Source organism: Thalassophryne amazonica, chromosome 19 (assembly GCF_902500255.1).
Source record: "Thalassophryne amazonica chromosome 19, fThaAma1.1, whole genome shotgun sequence".
NCBI classification, from domain to species: domain Eukaryota; kingdom Metazoa; phylum Chordata; class Actinopteri; order Batrachoidiformes; family Batrachoididae; genus Thalassophryne; species Thalassophryne amazonica.
Genome location: NC_047121.1, coordinates 53,290,275 through 53,308,317, shown reverse-complemented (window position 1 = coordinate 53,308,317; position 18,043 = coordinate 53,290,275). Strand labels below are relative to the sequence as shown.

Sequence of the window (18,043 nt, the reverse complement as noted above, 5' to 3'; positions counted from 1 at the left end):
TTATAAAGAGGATAGAAGTTAACCACCTGAGTGTAACTAAAGTATAATTTTATATTCAATTTAAAACTATACCTGGGTTTAAATATTTCTCACAAACAACATACTTTCAAAAATGTTATTTTAGGCTACAAGCTGAAAATTTTGCTTCAATTCACAGCTTCTTTTCTTTCAGATCTTTGGTGATGTACATGTACGAGAAGAATTGCATCTCACAATTCATGTTTTAGTGTTAACTATTTTATGGGATATGAAAAGATTTGATTTTCCAGTGTATTGCCATAATTTCTGTCCTGACATATCAATATTAAACTGACAGAAATAATTTGGAAATATCTGGAAATGACCATACTATATGACAGTTATTGCCAGCAAAATCTTTAAGGGCTGTGTGCTACCAGTAAAAATTATTAGTTTTATGAAATTGTACATGATGTGTTTTTATGTTAGGTACAACAAATGTAGAGGGTGAGACTTGAAGTTTTTGGAAAAAAAAATTTTGACCATTTTTGTGGACCACCCTACTGTATTATTAAGTGATTAAATCTTAATACGCCTAAGTGTCTGAACAACAAAGGTGTTCTACACTATTTTAATGATGTTATAAGGTGGACGATCTCCATTTGTGCTGTTTGTGTAACAGAACAACACGTTTTATCGTCTACTGACAGTCAACTTATGTGAAACGATTCAGACGAGCTGAGCTCCAACATCTCTGTCGTTTGGTCCACCAGCACCTTCAAGTGTTAATCACCCATAATCCTACCCGCTTTGGCACATCCAGTGCATAATAATTTTGACCCTGTTAATAAACCAAGAACCAGCATTGTGATGATAAGGTTTAAATTTACATTTAATAAGAGATCAATGAAATGTGCGTTTGATCCTTGGTGAGAAACAATAGTGCGCAATAGTGAGCATGATGGAGGGTGACTACCTCTGCCAGGTGTGTCCTCAGTACCTGCCTACTTGTTTTCAGTGTTTCACTATGTTCCCCTCCCGTGCTATGAGAAACTGGAATGTTCTGATAACGGGGCTGAGCTTAAAAAGCAACAAACTTTTTATTATATTAAAAAATAATCCACACGTTACTGACAAATCAATCCCTGTCCGGCTGACTTGTAAATATTGCGGACATGACTTAGAAATCAAAGTTCATGGCCTCAAGAAGAGTCTTAGGATAAGGTGTGATCATAGGGGCCTACAAGACAAATACACACAGTTTCCAGTATTTGACTCCGTAGGTCTGTAGATTTGTCTTTTATGAAGTTTGTTGTTTAAGTTCTATCCCAGACACAGCAGATCTCTCAATCTTCATCCTGGTGTCCGCTTTTATAATCAAGTACTTGACAGGTTCGGAGCTGATGCCCGTATCTTTTCCTCAAGTTTGAGCGGGGACGGCTTTAATGGAAACTTTTGTGCGGAGTTGAAAGATGGTGGCTTTTCCTTCGGGTCCAGCTGCCCCATAGTCAGATCCCCATTTCCGAAGAGCTCGTCTTCGAAGTCCTCAACATATATGCGCATGTTGGCATTACGCCTTTTGCTCTTGTTTGCACATCGAACAATGCGTTTGGAGATGAGATAGATGATCTCACAAATGTTCAGGACAACGCACAGGGCTGAGGCTCCAACCATGAAGTAGGTGAAGACCTTCTTCTCTGTGGGGTGGCCGATGTAGCAGTCCACCAAGTTGGGGCAAGGTGACACGTCACACTTCACCAGCCGGGGCAGGTAGAAGCTGTCGTAGACGCGGTGCAGGATGTAAAGGAAGGAAACCTCGATAGCTGTTTTGACAAAGAGGCTCAACAGGTAGGTCCACCACAAACCTCCGTGTTTCTTGCCCGTGTTGTTGTACAACTTGGCTTCCTTGCCATACTTGGCTCTGTACTTGCGTTCACGGTCGTCACGATACGCCACATGCATGACCACCATGAAGGATGGGCAGGTGACGAAGATGAGCTGCAGCGCCCACAGGCGGATGTGGGAGATGGGGAAGTAGTAGTCGTAGCAGACATTTGCACAGCCAGGCTGCTTTGTATTGCAGTCAAAGTCCTTCTGTTCATCACCCCACACTCGCTCCGCCGCCACCACGTACACCATCACCCTGAACACAAACACCACTGACAGCCATACCCGACCGAACGCTGTGGAATACTTGTTCACCCCACTGAGGAGGGCTTGGAATGTCTTCCAGTCCATTTCCTTGGTGGGCTGTCAAATGTCTCTTCTGGAATCCTTCTCCTGGTGTTTGACGTTTATCTGGCAACCTGGAAATGGCAGAATGAAAAACGTTTGAAGGCACTTTCACTGTCTGCTTAATATCAGGCTCTGTCTGTGTATGTCAATGTTTTTAGTGTCCCACTTTTCTTAGAGGGTTAATTAAAAAATAATGGCATTTTAAACCACAAGGGGGACATGGACGTGGTTGTTACACCAGTTGCATCTTTCTCCCTAAAAGGCTCTAAACCTGACAGTTGTTCTCCCCGTAATTGTGTGGGTTTCCCCCAGGTGCTCCGGCTTCCTCCCACATCCAAAGACATGCAGGTTAGGTGTACTGGAAACTTTAAATTGTCCGTAGGTGTGTGTGCGGGTGTGACTGAGTTTGTTTGTCTCTATGTGTCCCTGCGACAGACTGGCATCCTGTCCAGGGTGTACCCTGCCTCATGCCCTATGACTGCTGGGATAGACTCCAGCCCCCTGCGACCCTTAATTGGACTAAGTGGTTGAAGATGAGTGAGTTGTTGTTCTTTTTGTTGGCCAGAATGCCAGACTCCATGACTGTGGGTCAGTATTCAGGTAAGAGGCTTTTCAGTGTTTTTCATGTTAAAAAATGACAACATAGTTTGCACTTTACCACCTTGAATGATGGCATTAAAATGAACAGTACAACCACAAGCTATCAAAGTAGAGTTTTGGTTAGTCTACATGTTTTGGTGTCTTCAGTGCTAGCAAAGTTCTCTGCCAAAGATAAATGTCACATTTATGATTAGACTGGTTGTTTTCTAGCCCCCAAGCCTGCAAAAATTATTACAGGGCTAACTGCGGTAGATGTCTAGTTGCTAAGTAAAGTTAAGGCACACCCGCTGCTAGCTAAAGTTGACCCTATTTCTCATCTCTTACAACAGGAGACCATAAATGTTTTAAAGATTAAAGTCATTAAATAGTTAATAAGGGAAACTTCACATCCTTAAAGTTTTTACTTTACCATTTTGAATGTTAGCATGAACAGTACAACTACAAGCTATCAAAGTAGAGTTTTGGTTAGTGTACAAGACTCCGCATATTTTGGTGCCTTCAGTGCTAACAAAGTTCTCTGCCAAAGATAAATGTAACATTCATGTTTGGACTGGTTATTTTCTAGCCCCAAATCTCGCAAAAACTATTTAAGAGCTGATTGCGGTAGCTGTCTAGTTGCTAAGTAAATTTAAAGTGCACCCTGTGCTAGCTAACTACGAGGGCTGTCCATAAAGTATAGGTCCTTTTATTTTTTTCAAAAACTATATGGATTTCATTCATATGTTTTTACGTCAGACATGCTTGAACCCTCGTGCGCATGCGTGAGTTTTTCCACGCCTGTCGGTGACGTCATTCACCTGTGAGCACTCCTTGTGGGAGGAGTTGTCCAGCCCCTCGTCTGAATTCCTTTGTCTGAGAAGTTGCTGAGAGACTGGCGCTTTGTTTGATCAAAATTTTTTCTAAACCTGTGAGACACATCGAAGTGGACATGGTTCGAAAAATTAAGCTGGTTTTCAGTGAAAATTTTAACGGCTGATGAGAGATTTTGAGGTGACACTGTCGCTTTAAGGACTTCCCACAGTGCGAGACGTCGCTCAGCGCTCTCAGGCGGCGTCATCAGCCTGTTTCAAGCTGAAAACCTCCACATTTCAGGCTCTATTGATCCAGGACGTCGTGAGAGAACAGAGAACTTTCCTTTTTGCTAAAGCTTATAGTTAGGGCTGGATCAGGTGACCCTGAACCATCCCTTAGTTATACTGCTATAGACTTAGACTGCTGGGGGGTTCCCATGATGCACTGAGTGTTTCTTTCTCTTTTTGCTCTGTATGCACCACTCTGCATTTAATCATTAGTGATTGATCTCTGCTCCCCTCCACAGCATATCTTTTTCCTGGTTCTCTCCCTCAGCCCCAACCAGTCCCAGCAGAAGACTGCCCCTCCCTGAGCCTGGTTCTGCTGGAGGTTTCTTCCTGTTAAAAGGGAGTTTTTCCTTCCCACTGTCGCCAAGTGCTTGCTCACAGGGGGTTGTTTTGACCGTTGGGGTTTTTACGTAATTATTGTATGGCCTTGCCTTACAATATAAAGCGCCTTGGGGCAACTGTTTGTTGTGATTTGGCGCTATATAAATAAAATTGATTGATTGATTGATTGATTTGGAGGTGATGATTGTGGAAAGAAAAGTTTTGCTGAGGGTCAAATTAATCCAGAATAAAGTATAATCCAGAGACAGAGAAGTTTAAAACTGTCACACACGTCATTGCATGACACGGAGTTACAGAGCTGCAGAAGCATAAATCAGTCTTTAAAATTATTAAATAAATCATGATCAATTGTAAATTTATGTAAATTTGATAGCTTGACTATTTTTTTATTTTGATAGCGCCTGTACACTCTAAGAAATTAAACACGGGGGTTTTAAATGTAATGAATACTATTATTTTCAATATGCTTGCAATTGTTAATTTTAGGGATTGAAGTAACAATCTTTCATTTGATTTAATTAATTTCAACTACAATACTGTTTTGCACTTAATTGACACTGTTATGTGGAAAAAGTTACCTTAACGTTATCAATTAAATTCAATGTTTTATTTCTTAGAGTTTACCTGGATGTGTTGCTGTATGTGGTTAATTGATTTTAAAAAATGTTGAAAACATAAAAGCTTCATTCAGTAGTTCAGTGCAGTTAGACCCAAAATGACGTCGTGTTCTGAGTTGACGCCACTCTTCAATCAAGGAACTACAGTTGTGTAACAAAAGCTGCAAGAACCACTGTAAGCATTCGTGTTTTTGTTTTGGTGAAGACGTTTTGCTTTGTCTAAGGCAAAAATATTTTTGTCCTTCAATATCAATCTGTTTATATGATAGCTCCAGTGCTATGAAGACATAGGAGCTCTCAGCCAATCAGCTTCTTACGTTCAGATTAAGAAACCAGGCTCTCAGTCAGTGCCTCCTCAAAGTCAATAAACATCCTTAGAACCAGGCCGTGTTTTTTTGGTGGAGTAAAAAGACGGGTTGGATAATCAAGACTAGTGACAATCGAATGTTGAAGGTAACACTAGTTAGCCGGCATTAGAGGTTTGACCCAAAGCTGGTGCACTCTGCACACTGGCACAAGTCCATGTCCGACAGTTAATCTTACCAATCAATCACAGATACTTTGCTTATTAATGTAAACTGTAAATCAACGCTCTAGGCCTATCGGTTGTGGAGATACAGCAGAAAATGCATTGTCCACACCATGTTTTTGTTAGTCCGATTCTCTCCAAAAGTCGGTCATCTTGAGATATCGGCCCAAGTAATATTCCCACCAAGTTTGGTGAAAATCCATCCAGGTTTTTTTTTTTTTTTTTAAGTTAAAACAGATATATACAGGACCAATTACAATACTCCACTTTGCCACTTCTAAAGGGTAAAGATGCTCTCACACACACTCATCTTCAACCACTTATCCAAAGCTGGTTACAGGGGGCTGGAGCCTATCCCAGCAGTCACACAGCGTGAGGCGGGTTCACTCTGGACAGGATGCCAGTCTGTCACAGGGCCACATACAGACAAACAAACACATTCACACCCACACCTGTGCAGACAATTTAAAGTTTCCAGTCCACCTAACCTGTGTGTCTTTGGATGTGGGAGGAAGCCGGAGCAGCTGGAGGGAACCCACACAAACACGGGGAGAACACGCAAACTCCACATAGAAAGGACACAGGTGGGAATCGAGCCATGATCTTCTTGCTGTGAGGCAAAAGTGCTAACCACTAAGCCACTGTGCTGCCTGTATATCCTTATTTTATGTCACAGTACCTAAAGCAAAAGAAACTAAGATTTCATTGTCTTTTTTTTGTGCTTGTAAATGACATCAAAACTCACAAAAAGACGCATGGCTGCGCAATAGGACTTTAAAAACACCAGGAGCAGTGGTGGGCACACTTCCGATAATCCCATAACAGATAATTATCGAAGATAATGTTTTCATTATCGGATTATCTTTTTAGATACATTTAAAAACCATCATCGGACTAATTATCTTCCAATGAATTGCCGTCCAATAACTTTTAGACTGATAACGTAGTAAACTAAGCTGAACAGTGAAAAACATTTTTAAAACTATTAAAGCAGTTGAGACCTACCTGTTGAAAGTTTCATAATAGGTATGTTGTTCTATCCTCTGTAAGCAAAGGAGAACTGGAGACCAAAAATACTGATATAATCGCAATATCACCAAGTCATTCGGAGGCATACATTTTAACTTATGGTTCAACTTTTAACCTACTCATTTTGGACAAGTTATTTAAAATTACTGTCATGTCTGAAGCTTTATAAAGTGAAAATATCAAATATATGTTTTCATTTTAAAGTAATGTGCTAATTTTTAAGGTTTTGTGAGCACATGCTGTGCCAGGCAGCAATGCATTATGGGTAGCATAGGGTAATCTCAGACGTTCACGACAGGACAAATGCATTTCAGACACTCTGTTCAGGCTCCACGGATAACAGCATTAAACTCTAGTGCCTAAAACTCTCGTGATTATATTCTCTGGGTTTATAGACGTTAGTGTATTTGTGTTTGTTAAATTCCACGCATCTTAAAAGTTAAATGTAGCAGACACGGATTATCTGGAATTTTGTTTGGCAAGTTTTCAAGGCCGCTACTGCCATCTACTGGCCAGTAGTGTTCATGGCAGTATTCGCCCCAAGAAGTACTAAGCGTGTGGGTACCAGTAGATGGCAGTGTTTTATTTATTTTAACCCAGTTATTATATCAGATGGTGGTCAAATCAACTTTTTGGCTTTTTTTTTTTTTCTACAAATTAAGTTTAAAAACAAAACAACAACAACAAAAAAACATTACAAGACAGCTCTGCGGTTGGATGCTTCTAGCTTTTAGCAGCAGGAGGTGGTCGTGAGATGTTAAAGCTTGTTACTCCACTACACGATGCAGGACGCACGATTAACCTGAAACTCGGTCCAAAAAATTCTCGCACGAATGATCTGAAAAATGGCCAAAACACGCACAGTGTAAAGCCAACATTTATGTGTCAAGATAAGGCTTTTCAGAACTGACCAATTGTTAACCTTGTCCTTTGTTTTATCTGTTTTCATTATTTATTATTGCATTTTAACCTGTGAAGTGCTTTGTGACTTATGTCTGTGAAAGGCACTATATAAATAAATTTACTTACTAATATTGAGTGCACGTTTTACAACATCATAAAAGTTTTAAAACATGCACACATCATCAAACGTGTGCGCGGCATTAATAAAACATGCGCACATTCTCTCCACATGCAAAACATTTTGCGATGACACTTCCAGGGCTCCATAAAAATGCCTGTTTTTACAAATAAAATGGAATATTTTACAAAAGCACATTTATCTTTAAACCAACACACGACACACAACACATTAACGTGTTGGTTTGCATAATGAATGACTGAACCAATCAGTGTTTAGCAGAGGCACTTTTACCCAGAATGCTTTGCGGTCTGTGTTTGTTACAAAACCTCAGAATTAGTGCCTTATTCAACATTAAAAGATATATGTTATATTTTAACTTTGTACAAATGACAGAATTGACATTAATGGAGTTATTCTATCAGTATTTTTCACAAAACCATAAGTTAGTATGACTTTATTTTTCAAGACCTCCGCCTGACCGGAACGTTGTAATTGTGTTGTAACTTTCTCTGTGCTGGGAGTGCTGTAATAAATAAGCGCTTCCAGCAGGGGCAGAATGTTGAAAGAAAAATGATGATTATGATTAGTAGAGAGCTGATTTTGTGGGTGCTCTCAGGATTTGTCTGTGCAGTGTTCTACAGGGGGCAGCATAGTCAAACATGCTGGCTCATTCTTTGGGTCTTTTGTCGCTTTTGATGCTTTCAGAAGCGATTGTGTTAAAAATTAATTTCAGCTTCTTAGTAATTGCAAATGTACCAGAGACAACACTGGAATTTATCCGTTATCGATTATCTGTAACTTCCGATACATTTTTGGGTGGTTTATCGGTTTATCTTTATCAAAGATAACTTTTCAGTTATCTTATCTGTTATCGAAGTTAATTTTTTGGTTATCTGTGCCCACCACTGACCAGGAGTAACTCAAAATGATCACTGTTAATAAGTTAAATCCTCAGATGAGTAAATAAATCACACTTAAAATAGCTAACTGGTCACACGTGTTTCTTAGTGAGTCTTGTTTTTACTTGAATTATACGTGCCAACATTGTTGCCAGCACTTCTGTGGCATTGGCTTTTTTTTCGTGTTCTTCTTTGTCTCCTCATGAAATATGGGGCTTCTTGTTTGTGAAATGTATCGACATACAACATGTAACAAATGTCCCCGGCCTCCCCTATTTCCTCTGCAAAAGATGAACATCAGATTAAATGTTAACTGTTTTTCCACAGATTATCAACCCCAGCAGAGAGCACCGACAGATGATCCTCCACAAGCGGAACACACCCCGAGTCGACCACGGAGCAGCAGGGCGCTTACGGTGATATTTATTTTAACTCTTATAAGTCACGTGCCGTCTGCTGTGTCTTCTATCAAAAAGCTACAATTTGTGGTCTGAATCGAGGTCGGTTTTTCTCTCCAAAAACTGCCTTTTACGCACAGGCTGCGTTATTTGCGCATATTTGAGACAGTTTTCGCCTCTTTGACGAACAGAGGTTATTTGCACGCGGTTCCTCTTCGGTTACCGGTAACAACAACAATAATAATAATAATAATAATAATAAATCATCTCTTTCGACAGGCTGCTGGTCAAAGTGTTCCCATGTGGCCAAACACTTCACCAAACGCTTGGAAAATCTACATCCCTGACGACGTTAAATGACCAATTTCTTCAAGATTTTTTTTACTTACCAAAAGACGTCTCAGTCCATTATTACAAATACAACTAGTGAGTAAATGTTTCCGGTGGCTTTCTAGCCGCTTTGGAGTCGTTTTAGACCTTTTACGCACAGATTGTCTTCTGGACAGGTAGAAGAGCGCAGTGGGAATGTGGCGGTGGGTGTGGCCAAAGAAGACAGACTACCCCCCCCCCCCCCCCCCTCTCTCTACACCTCACTCTCTCTCTCTCTCTCTCTCTCTCTCTCTCTCTCTCTCTCTCTCTCTCTCTCTCTCTCACACACACACTCACACAAAACCATTTCACTGGAAACTTTCTTAAATCTTATTTGGAAATGTTCACATGAATCCACATTTGTGGATCCAGATCATCAGCGTTTTGCTTGTAGTTGCCATCCTGCACTCGGGAGGTCAACACACTTTACTGGAGAATGATTATTTATTTATTTACAGCTAAATGGAGCCTGATTTTTTTTTTATTTTTTTTTTTTTATGATAATAGCAATGTTTCAGGGAGATTACTTTGGTGTGTAGCTTTCAGATTTACAGGAACAGGCGCAGTCTGCTTGTACCAACTTGTTTCTGAGCAGGTACAAGTAAAAAGCAGACACACCTTGAAGTGAGCACATTTTTGTTGTTGCACACATCTCCGTCCTCCCCAGTCATATTTTTCCAAATTTGTCTTCAGTGACAAAGAAGTCAGAGTGGAGGGTCGGTTCTGACACTTTGATTAACATATATATATATATATTGGTTTTGCTCCCATTTTGTATGAGATGAACTCAAAGATCTAAATCTTTTTCCACATACACAATATCACCATTTCTCTCAAATATTGTTCACAAACCAGTCTAAATCTGTGATAGTGAGCACTTCTCCTTTGCTGAGATAATCCATCCCACCTCACAGGTGTGCCATATCAAGATGCTGATTAGACACCATGATTAGTGCACAGGTGTGCCTTAGACTGCCCACAATAAAAGGCCACTCTGAAAGGTGCAGCTTTATCACACAGCACAATGCCACAGATGTCACAAGATTTGAGGGAGCGTGCAGTTGGCATGCTGACAGCAGGAATGTCAACCAGAGCTGTTGCTCGTGTATTGAATGTTCATGTCTCTACCATAAGCCGTCTCCAAAGTCGTTTCAGAGAATTTGGCAGTACATCCAACCAGCCTCACAACCGCAGACCACGTGTAACCACACCAGCCCAGGACCTCCACATCCAGCATGTTCACCTCCAAGATCGTCTGAGACCAGCCACTCGGACAGCTGCTGAAACAATCGGTTTGCATAACCAAAGAATTTCTGCACAAACTGTCAGAAACCATCTCAGGGAAGCTCATCTGCATGCTCGTCGTCCTCATCGGGGTCTCGACCTGACTCCAGTTTGTCATCGTAACCGACTTGAGTGGGCAAATGCTCACATTCGCTGGCGTTTGGCACGTTGGAGAGGTGTTCTCTTCACGGATGATGCGAAGGAGATGTGTTGCACTGCATGAGGCAAATGGTGGTCACACCAGATACTGACTGGTATCCCCCCCCAATAAAACAAAACTGCACCTTTCAGAGTGGCCTTTTATTGTGGACAGTCTAAGGCACACCTGTGCACTAATCATGGTGTCTAATCAGCATCTTGATATGGCACACCTGTGAGGTGGGATGGATTATCTCAGCAAAGGAGAAGTGCTCACTATCACAGATTTAGACTGGTTTGTGAACAATATTTGACGGAAATGGTGATATTGTGTATGTGGAAAAAGTTTTAGATCTTTGAGTTCATCTCATACAAAATGGGAGCAAAACCAAAAGTGCTGCGTTTATATTTTTGTTGAGTATATATATATATATATATATATATAAAAAGACTAGAAATGCAGGGGAAAAAGGCCTGCCCTATTCAGTTTTTCTCATCTCCTTTTCAAATCAAAGAGGAACTCGAGTAACTGAACTCTTGGCGCTCTGGAGTTCATCCTCATTGTCAGGACATAAACTGAGGCTTTTGTCTCCTCTGTTCTTATTCTTCTTCTGCTTTACAGATTGTTTCCCAAGAGTTTCTGTTCCTTATGTAGATCCATTTCTGCTGAGGAAACAGTGCATCATGAACCGTGTTTGTAGACTGTGTTAAGTCACTCTGCAATGTGCTGGAAGGAATATCAAATATCAGCTTGTTTAAAAAGCTGCAGCAGAGCCAGAACCTGTCAGTTCTTGCAGGCCGATGCAAATTTAGAACAAGTGGACTCTGTTTAAACATCATAAAAGGACTTAAAAAAAAAAAAAAAGTTTTATATTTAGGTGGGGTTTTTTTGTTGTTCAGTATTACGTCTGCTGTCTGTGAAGTTTACAGGCCAACACAATCACATAAAAACCAAAACCAGAAGAAAGTCAGATGAAATATATATATATATATATATATATATATATATATATATATATATATATATATATATATATATATATATATATATATATATATACGTATATATATACGTATATATATATATATATATATATATATACGTATATATATATATACACACAGTCATGTCATGTAAAATTTACTTAATTCAACCATCAAAAACTTGTTTTTATTAAGTAAAATAAACTTGGCATAAATAGCAGTAAATAAACATAAATTAACATTTAATTAACTCAACTGATTAAACCATCCAAACTTAATTTTATGAATTAAAATAAACTTATGTGACAAAAATAGTTTGACATTTACTAACGTGACACAAATTAATCAACTATCACACATTTTTATTAAGTAAAATAAACTTGGCATAGTTACTGTTGAAAAAACAAATTAGCATGATGATGTAAAGTTTAGTTAATTCATATTATTAAACCATCAAAAGTTCATTTTATTAGGTAAAATAAGCCTGGTTAATTTCAATTTAACCAGTCAATTTAGCCAAATCACAACAAGTTGCCCCAAGGCGCTTCACACAAGTAAGGTCTAACCTTACTAACCCCCAGAGCAAGAACACAGGTGACAGTAGTAAGGAAAAACTTCCTCTGAGGAAGAATCCTCAAGCAGACCAGAGTCAAAGGGGTGACCCTCTGCTTTGGCCATGATACAGACATAAATTACAGAACAATTCACAAAACGAATATGCAGGACATGATGCTGGTGCAAAGGCCAGGAGGGTTACAGAAACAGACACCACACCCATCTCTGGATGGAGCCGTGCCTCAAACAGAGAGGAAAAACAGAATCAGGCATCAGAAAGACAAGAAATACAGTCTAATTTGCCAGCATTCAACAACAAGAAAAACATAAGAAATACTAAGGTGATCGCCGGCCACTAGCCCTAAACTTCACAAAAAGACCCAGAATTTAGATAAAGTTGAGGCTGCGGCCCACTCCAGTTACTAATAAAATGTATTTAAAAGACTAAAAAGTGCCAGTATTATGCCAGTATATTAGCCATACGAAAGAGAAAATAAGTGCGTCTTAAGTCTGGACTTGAAAGTCTCCACAGAATCTGTTTTATTGATGCAGGGAGATCATTCCACAGAACAGGGGCACGATAAGAGAAAGCTCTGTGACCTGCAGACTTCTTATTCACCCTGGGGACACAAAGTAGTCCTGCATCCTGAGAACACAAAGCCCAGGCCGGTACGTAGGGTTTAATTAGGTCAGATAAGTAGGGAGGTGCCAGTCCGTGAACAATTTTATAGACTAGTAGCAGAACCTTAAAATCTGATCTCACTGGGACAGGAAGCCAGTGAAGAGACACCAAAATGGGTGTAATGTGGTCAAACTTTCTGCTTCCTGTCAAAAGTCTGGCTGCAGCATTTTGAACCAATTGTAGAGCCCTAATGCTGGAATGCGGTAAACCAGAAAATAGAACATTGCAGTAGTCTAATCTAGAAGAGATAAATGCATGGATCAGGGTCTCAGCATCAGCCATAGACAGGATGGGACGAATCTTCACTATATTTCACAGGTGGAAGAAAGCAGTCCTAGTAATATCTCTAATGTGGAGGTCAAAGGACAACGAAGGATCAAAAATGACCCCAGGGTTCCTCACTTTGTCAGTGTGATGTATGACACACGAGCCTAGGCTGAGCGTTAGCTGGTCAAATTGATGACGATGTGTCACTGGACCAAGAACCATCATTTCAGTCTGATCAGAGTTTAAAAGTAAGAAGTTGCGAGACATCCAGCTTCTCACTGGTTAATCAGTGTTTAAATAACTTAAATGAGCATAATAATTGGTCCTGCAAAGTTTAATTAGCTGAGGTGATCAACCATCAAAACTTGTTTTTATTAAATATAGCTAACTTTGTGTAAGTCAGGCAAATGAACTAACGTTTTAAGTGTTTTACACACTAAAGCAGTTGAGATCCAGAGAGCTGCTGGATTCTGATCAACGTGCTTCACCAACAAAAACACAGTCAATAATATTTACATCTTTAGTTTTATATGCTGGATTTTACTCTCTTCACCTCGGGTGCCCCGTCTCCGTCTTCACCCCGGGTGCCCTGTCTGTCTTCACTCCGGGTGCCCCGTCTTTGTCTTTACTCCGGGCACCTTGTCTCCGTCTTTACTCTGGGTGTCCCGTCTCCGTCTTTACTCCGGGTGCCCCGTCTCTGTCTTTACTCCGGGTGCCCCGTCTCCGTCTTTACTCTGGGTGTCCCGTCTCCGTCTTTACTCTGGGTGTCTCGTCTCCGTCTTTACTCTGGGTGCCCCGTCTCTGTCTTTACTCCGGGTGCCTTGTCTCTTATAAGGGAAAATATCTGAGAAATACTGATGTCTTACTCTGGACGTTAGTAAATGTTATTTATATAGGTTTTTGGGTTATACACATGGGTATAAAGAATGTGAGCCATTTGGGGACACTGATACGGGTGGTGGAGCAGGTTGTTCTTGTACTGGAAAGCTGGAGGAGTGATCCTCCTGTCTTTGAGAAACTCACAAACACCCAAGCTGATCGAAGTCCCAACGACATTAACAGCAGCAAGTGATCAGTGTCTGTCTGTAAAGACAATCTGGTCCCTTTTTATACTTTAAATTACTTTCTAGACAATTATGAATGACTGCAGTTTAATTTGAAACATTAGTTTGCACACAGTAAATGGAATTCCTGCAGCTCACTTTATAAAAGTTTGTCCAACACTAATCAACCAAGTTTGTTTTAGTTAATAAAAATGATTATTGAGGCTTCAGTAATTTGGGTGACTGTTATTGGTCTGGTATGAGTTTCCTCAAACTATTTGGGTTAAACTAACTTATCAGGTTTTACAGTGTATACACACAAGGCATTTCTGACCTTGTGTGACAGTCTGATGGGGTTTATTTTAACATGTAGTCAGATTGTTATCCTACGTCCTCTAACAAGAGCACAACATCCCCCTGCTGGCAAATGCTGCTTTGGTACAAGTGCTCGAAACATTCTGATAACATTTCAAGGTATCTGATAGTTGATTTCAGAATGCAGGCGCCAACTCATGAAGCTGGCAGTGTCTATGTTTGTTAATCAAGAACCATAATTCTGGTAAAATGGGCCCAAATTGATTGATATTAAAATATGTATATTACCAACCTATAACAAGGACTTGTACAAGTTTCAAGAAATTCTTCCTAAAAGGGTGTGAGAGGAGTTTAATTCAGAATGCTTAAAGCCTTTTTGGGGCAGACAGTCTGAGTCTGGTCTGCTTGAGGTTTCTTCCTCAAATCATCAGAGGGAGTTTTTTCTTACCACTGTCGCCTGTGTGCTTGCTCTGGGGGTTAGTAAGTTTAGACCTTACTTGTGATTTGGTGCTATATAAACTAAATTAATTGAATTGTAATAGACAGACGGACAGAAATCACTACGACGTACTCTCCCTTCGGGCCTTCAGCCAGTGGGGATTAAAAAAAAAAAAAAAAACTGTGTCAGTATTCAGATTTTCTGAACTGGAGGCAATTTGGGTCACTTGATAAAATTCCAATTTGGTTTTATCACTGAAAGATACACAAATTACAATTGCTTGTACAGAATGGATGAATATTGAAAGATGGCCAACATTTACTTTATGAAGCCATTTGACACAGCAACTCACAGAACACTCATGGGAAACATTGATAGCTTGAGGATAAAAATTCCAGTACAAGGAAGGTTGAACTCCTTCCTATCGGGCATAAATAAAGGGAATGGAAAATCTTCAAATTGGGCCAAAATTACAAGTGTAATCCCCAGGGGAGTGTCTTCGGCCCCATCCTATTTTCCAGTTTATCAAATACAGTAGTGTTCAGAATAATAGTAGTGCTATGTGACTAAAAGATTAATCCAGGTTTTGAGTATATTTCTTATTGTTACATGGGAAACAAGGTACCAGTAGATTCAGTAGATTCTCACAAATCCAACAAGACCAAGCATTCATGATATGCACACTCTTAATGCTATGAAAGTGGGCTATTAGTAAAAAAAAAAAAGTAGAAAAGGGAGTGTGCATATCATGAATGCTTTGTCTTGGATTTGTGAGAATCTACTGAATCTACTGGTACCTTGTTTCCCATGTAACAATAAGAAATATACTCAAAACCTGGATTAATCTTTTTAGTCACATAGCACTACTATTATTCTGAACACTACTGTACTTCAGTATGGTAGCATCGGCAATGTACCTGTTTGCAGATGATACCATCCTATTCAGGAGAATCACCAATATCCAAGACTGAATTCAAATGAAGGAAGACCTAAACAGCCTCCAAAAGTGATCAGAAGAATGATTACTAAACTACCACCCATGTAAATGCAAAAGTACAACAGGTACATTCTCAATGAAATACATTCATTTAGGCCAAACATAACAGAGCTTTCTCAAACCAAAGAAGAAGATGATGTTGGGGTTACCATAGGTCATAGACTAACCTTCAGACCATATGTGACACAGAAAATCAACAAAGCAAACATCATGGGGATTATCACAAAACCCTTTTCCTACCTGGACAATGAGATGCTTCTTCTACTTTAAAGCATTAGTTGGAGTACAGAACCCATATTGGCACCCCTACAAGAATCTGAACATCATCATGATTGAAACTGTAGCAACAAGATTATTATCGGGCATGTGGGACCTGAATTACATAGACCAAGTCAAATGACTTGTGCTGCCAATACTGCAGGAAGGAAGATTCAGGAGGACACGATCAAGACCTGAAGAGAGAACAAATGTCCTTCCCACAAGAGACCAGCTGCATTGTGACAGCAGGGACCCCCATCTGCGAATAATTAGTTCTATAGACTGAACATCAGGAGCAACTGCCCACAAGTTGCCCATTTAACAGAATTACCTGAAGACTATACCTGTAAAGACGTCCTAGTCTGATCTCTAGTCATACTCGATGTTCATATTACTAAACATTAGTTCGTCAGCTTGCTGTAACCCAGTTTTCTGCAGGTTGAACTTCTGTGAATGTTACTGGTTTCATTTACTGCTGTGTGTTTTGGTAAAGTCGTGTTCGGCAGAGACTTTCACGTGTACACTACATCTGCCATAGTAGCGGTTACAGAGGAGCGGTGCTGGCAGGGGGAGGGGTGGAAAGTCGCATCTTGACTCTGGGATGAAGAACTGGTCCAGGCAGTCTGCCGAGACACACCTGAAGGAATGCACCTCATGACTCAGCCCCGTGTTCCTACAGGCAGCACCAGCACAATAGGATAAACACATCGGTTTTCACTGTTGATACTCGTTAGTGTCGGTGCGCTATAAAACAATGAGCATGTTCCAGCACGAAGGGACACGAGAAAAGATTAATATCTCTGAGGACTGGGAAGGTCTACTAATGAGATTTATTGTCAACACATTTGCAGACACACCTAGCTTGGCGACGGTGATCAGCGATCGGCTCCGAAAGGTCGCAATAGCTCGATTAGGACAACACAGTGGAAACTTGTATGGGTGCCCAAGAGGTCCAAATGAATGAGTCGGTCTGGATTGTTTCATGCAGACTGTGGTGGGCCAGTGTCGCCTCTTTTTTCAGTATTGGGCAAATTACCGGAAAAAGGAGGCAAAATACCTAAAACTGTCCCATCTGCACACGGTTTAAAAAAACGCTGCACTCCTGATTCCTGCAGGAGCTCAAGTCAACCTGTGTAGGTTGTTTATTTATCCAGAGCTCGGTGCTGAAATGTTAAAAAAAAAAAAAAAAAAAAATCTTCCCCTCAGGTCCAGATATGGTTGATGCTGAAGAGCACAGAGGCACAGTCACACCCCAGTTTACGGAAACTTTTCAAAGCAATTGAAGGGCAAATTATTAAAAATGAGACAGTAAGTCAAATGTGCCAAAGTCCAAATAAACTTTTTTTTTATGGCTCTCATACCCGTGAATATCAAGTTGCTAACTTCTGGGTAAATAACACAGTTGATGACCGAGTGGAAACATGACCTTTGACAGAATCCACCCACATATGTGTGCCATGTTTGGTCCAGATCAGGTTTAAAATCATATTTTCAGGTCAGGTTTGGGACCAGACACAATTCTGCACAGTGTCACATCCACCATACGACAGAACTGCCCCAAGTCCTGGATAGCAACCACCCAGAGAGACACCTGGTCCATCCCCACCTCTCCAAACTAACCATCTGTCTGTTGCAGGCAGGTGAAATGTGGGTGTGTCCTTGGCCTTGTCCAGCTGTTGGGGTCCTCAGCACAGAAGCACCTGCACGCTGCATCAGGTCCACAGAAATGCACCATACAGCCAAAATGCCCCTTTAATGGCAATTCTGGGGCCAACCTTCATCCAGTTAGCACGTTTGGTAGAAACTGCCCAAGGAACCAACAAACGGTGCTGCAGAGTTTACCCCGGCCCCGGTGATTGACCTGTATCAACTTTACCTTATTTGGACAATTCCAGACCCTCCTAAATGTGGCTGCTAAGTCTGGTGCAAGTCAGAGTCCAAATCTAAATGTTGACCTCGACTCCGGTGACTGAGGCAGCGTAGTAGTTAGCGGTTAGCACTG

General features: G+C 40.5%; 1 protein-coding gene across 1 annotated transcript; it reads right to left on the bottom strand.

Annotated features, from left to right (window-relative positions):
- Positions 1-386: 386 nt before the first annotated feature.
- Positions 387-9,241, bottom strand: cx35.4 (connexin 35.4). Its single transcript, XM_034159759.1, has 2 exons — positions 9,100-9,241; positions 387-2,264 (listed from the first exon to the last, which is right to left on the bottom strand). The coding sequence occupies exon 2, from the start codon at positions 2,194-2,196 to the stop codon at positions 1,336-1,338; it is 861 nt and encodes a 286-aa protein (XP_034015650.1). The 5' UTR covers positions 2,197-2,264; positions 9,100-9,241; the 3' UTR covers positions 387-1,335.
- Between the last annotated feature and the right edge of the window lie 8,802 nt (positions 9,242-18,043).

What these genes read in the sequence shown, in the direction of transcription:
- cx35.4 (XM_034159759.1), bottom strand. Translation starts at nt 2,196, where the DNA reads ATGGACTGGAAGACATTCCAAGCCCTCCTCAGTGGGGTGAACAAGTAT.